Genomic DNA, 8745 nt, shown 5'->3' with positions numbered 1-8745 from the left:
CACTTGAAGTATGCCCGTTCACTTACGTTTTAACAGGTCTGACGCTACTATGCGCCCCGGCTGTATCTAGGCTAACGGCTAACATGCTAACTATTATTTTTATGTCACTAGTCACTTGAAACAAATTTAGGACGATAGGAGACAGGTTGAAATAAACCGAAATTTCCCTTTAAGAATGTTTATGTTTTAAGTTTAAAACGGTCTCTATAGTATAGTTGTGACATCACAACTTCACAAAAGTCCTGATTGCTCATTTGAAGGCACAGTTTCTGAATATGGACTGTGTGCATGTCTCTGTAGATTGAGTGTTTTGATAATTTCACAGTATTAATATAACACCTACCCCTGCTTTATATTAAAAAAGACATGGAAATCTGACTTTTATAAAATAGGACCTTTAAAGCTGTTCTTGCATCACTATTAACATACATACAAGCTTTGTATGGTGTTTTAAAAATCAACATTTCTGTCATAAAACAAAATTATCTTGAGTGACATAAGGTCTATGGTGAACGGCAGCCAAGAAAAATGTGTACAATGTGTACAAAGTCACCTTTCCCTGGAGCTTGCACAGTGACGTTCATGTTACACAGATGGCCCTGGCAGCACTTGACAACATGGGCCGATGAGGGTGGCATGGCACAGGTGGCTCTGCCCTCCTCGTCGTCCCTCAGGCAGCCCTTCTGTTGGACGGCCACCCCATCAATCATCTTGAGAGAGGAAAAACAGTGCTGGCCTGCGCAGCGATGGTCACGCTCACACACGCCGCCCTTGCAAACACACTCCTGGTCTCTGAGGACTGGTCTGCCAGCAGACAGTTCTGTATCTGATAAGAGGAAATAGAGATATGGGGAAACCCATTAGAGCAATACCATTAGTAGCCCATTAAATTAAATGGCATTCACTCAGATCAGAAAACATGAAAATGTATCTGTGTTGGCTGGCTGAGGAGGCTGAGTGCAGAATGAGTTTTGACAGAAAATATATGACACTTTCCTCATATTTCATGACAAAGCTGTGGCTATGGAGTCAACATCGGGGGAGGGGGGGACCAAATCTGCCAGAAGCTTTGTTCTCCCACACCGAAAACAACAACAGCTAATTTCCTTCCACTCAAAAATATTCAAAAAATCACTAACACATGGATTGACTTTTTTAAATTTCTTTTTACAACAATAATATAATGTACTACAATGCTGTTTTTTCTTTTCTTTTTTTGTCTAACCTTTTCTTGTTTCATTGTTTGTACCCAGCTGACCATCAACACTGATACTGGGTTGATTTTTGGTTGTGACGTGAGGTGACCAAAATTCAATGCCTAGACAGCATCTAATGCCAATGTCAATTTAAGGTAGAATACTGACAACAGATGACACTGATATTTTCTTGGTTTTAAGTTGTTTAAGAAACAGTACTAAAACTATTCATCATGATGTCAGTGTCAAGCGGAAACCCTGTAATGTACTCTATAGCCCTGTTTCCACCAAGAGTCCCTTGGTGCAAACAGGGCTATAGACTTTCATAGCAAAAGAGGTGTCTGCAAATCAGCGGATACATTTTTTGAAGTGTCACAACCCCCGCAAAATGACTCCTTTTACTATCAGGATTTGATTCATGTGGTCCAACAACATTTGGAAAATCTAGAAGAGCCACAAGCTTCAAGCTTCAACACTCCACTAACTTGAAGCTCCACATTCAAGTTAGTGGAGTGGTTAACCGTAAGTTAGTCACTTGGTCACACTTGGCAGAGTTCGTCCGCCATAAGTCCCTAGTGCGCCTGCTCTATGGGCTGCATAGCGCAGAGGAAGTGCCAATAATCCCCAGATAATCCAGGAGTTTCATTTTATATGTAGCAATTGAACCATTTTGGCTTCATACGCCACTGAGCAAGTTTCAAAGGAATACACAGGGCTCCACATTCAATGCTATATCCAGTTCTCCTTATATATCCATGCCTCCACCTCACTATTTCTACAGGAAGAGAATGTCAGGCAGCAGCCCTGGAGACAGTTGTTCTTGCAGTTCATGGCTGTGCTAGCAACTAGAATTCAGCCTAGTACGTAACACCCATATTACAATAGATTCTAGTTTTCACCTTTTTTGATACATTTGAAAGTAATGAGAGAAACAGTGCAGCGTTGTGCCTTGTTGCCACAAGCAAGTACTGCTTCGTCTGAGGTATGGCAGCACTACATGGACAGACCAAACGCTTAACTGCAGAAGCCTACACCGTAAAACTAGAACCAATGATAAAAAATAATGGCGATTTGTTAAGTTGATTTATGACGATTGTATTGGCTAATGATTATATTGGATGGTGCAGCATGATTGCCTGTCATAGCATGTCAACAAATACTGGGGTAGGTTGGGCATTTTGAGCATATGTGAATACTGGGCGGGATGTGTGCCCCTAATATAGCATTACGGCCTAGTTTTATAATAATGAAAATCCTACAGAGGTTTGGATTTCACACCCTGTTATAATGCAAACACCTCACCTTTCACCGGTGACTGCAAGGAGACGTTCATGTTACACAAATTCCCATAGCAGCACTCCACCACCAGCTCAGGAGTTGGCAGGCTTCCACATCGCGAAGACCCTTCCTCATTACCCACAATGCAGCCCTTTTGAAGGACCAATGTCCCGTTCAGTGTGGAGAGGGAGGTGAAGCACTGCTGGCCGAAACACCGGTCCCCATTGCTGCAGGACGCGCCATCACACACACATTCAGACTTTCTCGCACTGACATCACCTACAAAGGAAAACGATTACAGAACAGGTCAGAATTCATCACTGAAAGAGGACTGAGTGCAGGACTTTAATCTCTAACATGCTCCCAAATGTTTTGTGACAACAGATGATCAGTGCTTATCCCTCTTGTAAGGGTGCATGTGCGTCGTCGATTGTAAGTACGGGGACAAGTGTGGATTGCCGCCCTGAAAAAGCTCCACTTTCCACTGCATTCCACCGCCACTGCAGTTGTTTAAAATAACACTGCGAGACAGCAGATGAGAGGGAGACAGACTGGGGAGGGGTGGTGAAAGGGGAAAAAAAAATTGTGAATTTTTGGTCTACGCATGTGAGAGACTAGAGGGGGGACAGAGAAAAGACACAGAGGCTGAGAGATTGTGTGTATGTTTAACCAGAGTAAAAGAGAATAGAGGAACGGAGACACACCCTTCCAGCTACTGCGTGTACTCGGGACGAGCTGTGTTTTGTGACCACACACTTACCTTCCAAGCTCGAACAGGGAAGGACCAGGATGATCAAAACCAAAAGAAGCATGTCCCCAATCGTCATTGTAGACCTAGAGGGGTAAAAAAAAAAAAGGCAAAACACAAAAATGAGGGCTGCACTCCAATGAATATGTGTGCCAGGAAAAAAAGGGTCTGACAGTGTTTTCAAAGCGAAGGATGGTGATTTTCATGCTGATGCACGAGAATATCTTTGGTATTTTTGCAAAACATCTTTCTGGGGAGCATTCGGCGAGACAGACAGAGGACCACGAGGGACAGGCTGATAACGACAGGATTTGCCGTCGACCTAAGAGTATTAGAGGGAGCAATTTTACAGAGGGAGACCTTTTCTTGTTTTCAGAAAAAGAGTCAACACCAAGTTTAAAATGCTCAAGTAAAGTGGGTCTCATGCCTTCCTGTTGTCCTGGCAACAAGGCATTGAGTGGCAAGCAATGGGGAGACTGGTGCTCTCCTATTGGCTGCCTCTGTGCGTGCGTGTGTGCGTGTGTGCGTGAGTAGTGATGTCTGTGTGTGTGTGTGTGTATGTGTTGGAGGGACAGGCTGCTTGGCAGTGAGGGGAGAGGAGCAGACAGACGAGAGAGGAGGAGGAGGAGGAGGAGGAGAAAGAGGAGAGGAGCACAGCGGGGAGAACGAGTGTGGGTGCCCAAATACTATCGTTTAGAGACCTGGAGACAATCTAATCCTTCAATATTTAATGCGTCTGTGGAAGCGTCCACATACGCCGTGCATGTTATGTTTGTTTGTTTTATCCAGTGACAGATTTTTTAAACAGACCACCAGTTTAACTCACACTGTAAACTCAAGGGGAAAGAAATCACCCCCCCAGCTACCCATTTTATAAAGATGATATGTGAGTTTTGCAGAGACATCGTAGCCTGCAGCGTGCCCCGTTTATGCCATACTAAGCACCGGGGCCGTTATCTTGGAAGCATGTGTGTGTGTGCGCCTGAGTGCATCTGTGCCACTGATAAATACCCAAGCACCCCCCCGTACCTCCATCCCCTCCAAGCCTTTGTGCCCGTCTCCCAGACATAAATGATTAAGCACGTAATGTTAGCATTAGCCCAACGGCGGCGTCTGTACGGGCCGCTCACACACAGACCACATGCTGCTCCTTTAATCAGAGCACAAAACAGAGGCTGCCACACAGAGATAATCAGGAGCTCTGTCTGCTCCCTTTGGACCAGGGGAGTGTGGGGAGCAGCAATGGGGGCAGGGAACGGGCAGGAGGGCATGAAGAGGCGAGGGAGGTATGGCCAGGGGGCAACTGGGGGACAGTGGGTCAGAGAAGGGCAGAGAACGGGGCCAATGTAGGAGAGAGATGTGTGGGCTGCGACAGCGAGGTAAAGGGAGGGAGAAGTGGGACAAGGAGGTGTCTGGTGTCAGCGCCCAGGGGGACAGCGGGAAGAAGGGCACCATGCTGGTGGGGGGACGGTTGGCTGGGCTGCGGTGAAGCCAGGGGGGCGGGAGGAAACAGGATAAAGAGATAAGCAGAGGGGTAAAAGACAATAGTCTGGAGCCTAGAAAAAAAGGTGATTATGTCTGACTGGTTATCTTGATATTAACTCATATATCACTCATGTAGAAAGACGACAAAGCGCACGGTATCCTGACTCACACGCTGCTGACAGATCAATAACTCACCTCAATTAACTAAGTAGAGCATGTCATGAGGCTCCGTTTAATGGCTTCAATTAGCGTAGGTAAATGATTTGCAGCATTTTTGTTTACATTTACTGCTGAAAGACCCTCGACGGGGCACTGAAATTATCTCCGTCTCAATTCATCTCTCCCACGCAGACACTTTATCTTAAATAAGCTATCATGAGCAGCGAGCCACATGCTGACGACCAAGCACCTAAGTGGTTCCTGTTATGTGTTTGCCGTTATGTACACAACAAATATCTCAGTCTAGGCGCTGCAAAACCTGAGGGCCTTCTTCCTGCTCTCCAGCACGTCTGTGTGTATGCATTTGGACACATGCATTACTGTATGCGTGTCTATCTGCACAGTTTATTCTGCATAAGCACAGACGCCACATCTATCCACACATGAGGCAAAGCTAGCTGGTAACATATCACGAAGCCAGCTAACAGCTTTGCTTGATGAATACACACCCAGGACTAGTCCTCCTGATATTGGAAACCTCAGAAGGGATTCTTGGAAAGGAGAGAGGCAGGGCTAGCATCTGCAGAACCGATTGCGATCTGAGCAGACAACTTTATGGCGCTATGCGTGTGTGTGTGTGTTGCAGCTCTCTATCCTTGCGTATTGAATTCACTGGCAGTGTTCTGCACTGTGTGTTCACAGAGCTGACATCCTGCCAAGGGTGTGCTCTCATCCCCCCCCCCCCCTCTATCTGTCTCAACCCCCTTCTTTCCTTTGACTCCTTCCTATATCCTCTGATGTGGTGTTGTAATAGGAAACCAGTATAAATACCACATGGTAATTATAACTTATGATATATATTCACATGTTCACTGCTGCTGGAAGTAATACTCTAATGGGTCTCACTATAACGCAGAGCAACCTTTAATGAAAGCTTAAAAAGACACCCAAATGCTATTTATACATATAATACTGTGAGTAATCTGTTTGTTTTAAAATGCATGATGATGATTCTTCTCTTTTACTGCCTCCTTCAATCTGTGAAAGGTCAGGCAGTTTATACTGATGGCCATTTCTGAGTGTCTTGGACTCACGTTTTACAATAGTGTGAAGCAAATCCACTACTGTACTTGACACTGTTTATGTAATAGTACTTTACTTAGGTATTTTCACTAAATGCTAGTACAAAATTCTGCTCCATTACATTTCCAGAGGTGTCTCCAAATCCATGATTCAATTTGACTTTTGATTTTAAGGTCACAATTCAACTCAATTTAAACTTTAATTTCGGCACTGAGGGCTGTGCCATTGTTAGACTTTTGAGTCTTGATCCATAACCGTCAACAGATCATTAGTTTTATGCCCTGACAACTTTCATTTACATGTCAATTCTTCTTTAAAAAGATAGGCTACATGGTATCAAATGTGATATCACTTCACTGCTGTGAAAGCTACACTGAGAGCACAACTTTGCTAATTGGCAATTACTTCACACTGTACGACGTTGAACAACAGCAAAGCAATCCTAGGGAGAAATCTAGTTTGGTTATCTAAAGCTACTAAAAAGAAGCAGTTCATACTAGTTTCTTAAAAGAATATCAATTTGACAATGTGCATATGAAATTAAAACAAAATTTAGTCACATTCCAGAAGAAAATTGCCAAAGATGTTTGCAGCTGACTACCAGCAAGATACTGCAAAAATGTAGTTAAGTACTATACTTTAATTACATGTAGTTTACTACTCCCCAAAACTTTTTGGGGGGAATGTATACCACAGTAGTCATTTATTTAAATATAGTAACAATAACTAAAAACAAGAGCCACTAGATATCAGAAGGACACTTTACAACAGCTTGCATTTCCTAACCTACAAAAAGCCACCTTGTATTAATTCACTTAAGTAGCATAGCCTACAAACTGTAGTCTTTATGTCAACAACACTTTAGCTGTTAACTCATTGGGAAGGCAAAATGTTCGTACATGGGTAACTTCAGTAAAGCAGTGGGATTTTCCAGTTCTGTTATTTTTCCGTGATCTCCAACTTCAACAGTGGGCATGGCGCCTGGAAAACGTGCAGCTGCTCGGGGTGGGAATCACCAGAGTCCACGTTACAATATTATCACGATACTTCAGTCAAGATACAATATTATTGTGATTTTAAACATGTGATTTATGCTGTGATTTATTAGTATTTTTCAACTGTAAATCATGTCCCCAAAGGAAAACTTTGTCAGCATCTGTTTTATCTAATAAGATAGTTTTCAGTCTGTTCATCCCAGTTCAGCCATTTTTTTGCAGCAGCAAAATGTATCTAGTGGACTGAAAAAAGCAACTGATTCTATTATTCTAGTAGGCTACCTGATTTTTTGTTTTGTATTTGTAATAATAATAATTTAGGCTATATGATAAAGAAAATCACTACTTACGATATTGCCACACAAAAACATTGCGATACTATGCTGTTTCAGTTTTTTACCCCACCCCTAGCAGCCGCAGGCCACCAGTAAGTTACGCTGTGTTGTCTTTGTGTTATTTTTTGTGTGTTTGCTTTGAAATCAAAGAATGAAATTGAAAGCTCATTTCAATCAACTTTGGATTTAGAATTGAAATCGTGATGTTACTTTCTAGTTACGCTACAGGTTGAGACTTAACATACAAAACTTGTGATCATCTTGTTAAATATGGTACATAGTTAAGGATTTAACTAGCCAACTGTATCAAAAGTAGGTAGAAATAGCTTATTTTTCACCATGCTGTGACTTTAAAAGCTACCTGCACAACACTGTACAGTGTTCTCATTCTTAAAACAGCTTTATTTGTTGTTTAATTCCTCTTGATGTTCATTGTATGCACCAAACATCAAAGTAAATTCCTTGAAAGTGGTAACAAATGGTATTCCGATTCTCCTGATTCAGTAGTAATAACTAAAGTATATGTTTAATAATATGTGTATATGAAAGGGTCATTCTTCTTAATCTGTACTTTTATTTTGGATTTTTAAGTATTTTTTAGCTGATAATGCTTCTGCTGTTTTATTTAAGAAAAATCCAGAATGCAACACTATTACTTGAAACTGGATTTGTGCCTTTACTTGAGTAAATAATCTGAATGCTTTTCCCACCACAGATAGCTTGTATGATGATATCAATGCCTCTGAGATACGCAAGCACTGACCTTGCACAGAAACCACATTGAGCTCGACACAAGGTACCCAAAGAGTATACAACACCAGAGAGAAATAGTTGAAATACACTTGGCCTCAGTGAAAAGCATGTTAGGGTAGACTCCCGCTGAGCGCTGCTGGAGGGACATGAAAGTGATCCTACATATCAAGGCTCCCGTTTTATGACGCCACGTTTCCTTCCCAGACTCTTTCCAGTGATCCCACTCCAGAGGGCCATCTTGATAAGCACTTCTCTAAGATGTTGAGCAGAGCTTAAAGTGATTAGATGGAGATGATTAAACATGCCACTCAAACGCTTTGATTGGTACAACTGAACCCCATATGAGAAGCTTGCAGGCAGTTATGCGAATTTAAATGCATTTGAAGAGTTGGTACACATTCTTGCTTACACGACCGCATCCTTAAGTGCCATTTTAAACCGAATGTTTTATTAACATTTCCAGGTGACATTTTAAACCGATTGTTACGCAGCTTTCAACAAACACAAATATTAGTCGTGTTAGCTGCTTTATTATTTTGGTGTGTTCTGTATTCGGGTCAAGACGAAGGAGAGAATGACAAAACACTACTTTGTCTGATGAGCATGGTGTGTATCACTGAGGTTGAGGAGGGAGGAGGCTGGAAGCCCTGCAGGAGCTGCTGAGTCATCATGCTGGCAAAGAGGGAGACGAGAGGTGGAATCTGTGTCTGAGC

At 42.6% G+C, this 8745-nt stretch overlaps 1 protein-coding gene across 1 annotated transcript in view; it reads right to left on the bottom strand.

Annotated features, from left to right (window-relative positions):
• The window catches only part of LOC126393131 (activin receptor type-1-like), a 36980-nt gene that overhangs the window by 17623 nt on the left and 10612 nt on the right, over positions 1-8745 (bottom strand). The window contains exons 2-4 of the mRNA XM_050049013.1: positions 3235-3308; positions 2499-2753; positions 554-826 (exon numbers count right to left, since the gene is read on the bottom strand). Coding sequence (XP_049904970.1) covers positions 554-826; positions 2499-2753; positions 3235-3301 — 595 coding nt within the window. The 5' untranslated portion in view covers positions 3302-3308. The remainder of the gene's footprint in view (positions 1-553; positions 827-2498; positions 2754-3234; positions 3309-8745) is intronic.

The sequence above is a fragment of the Epinephelus moara genome, chromosome 7, assembly GCF_006386435.1.
Source record: "Epinephelus moara isolate mb chromosome 7, YSFRI_EMoa_1.0, whole genome shotgun sequence".
NCBI lineage: Eukaryota > Metazoa > Chordata > Actinopteri > Perciformes > Serranidae > Epinephelus > Epinephelus moara.
The sequence above is the reverse complement of the archived record's forward strand: the minus strand, read 5'-3'. Positions and strand labels throughout refer to the sequence as shown.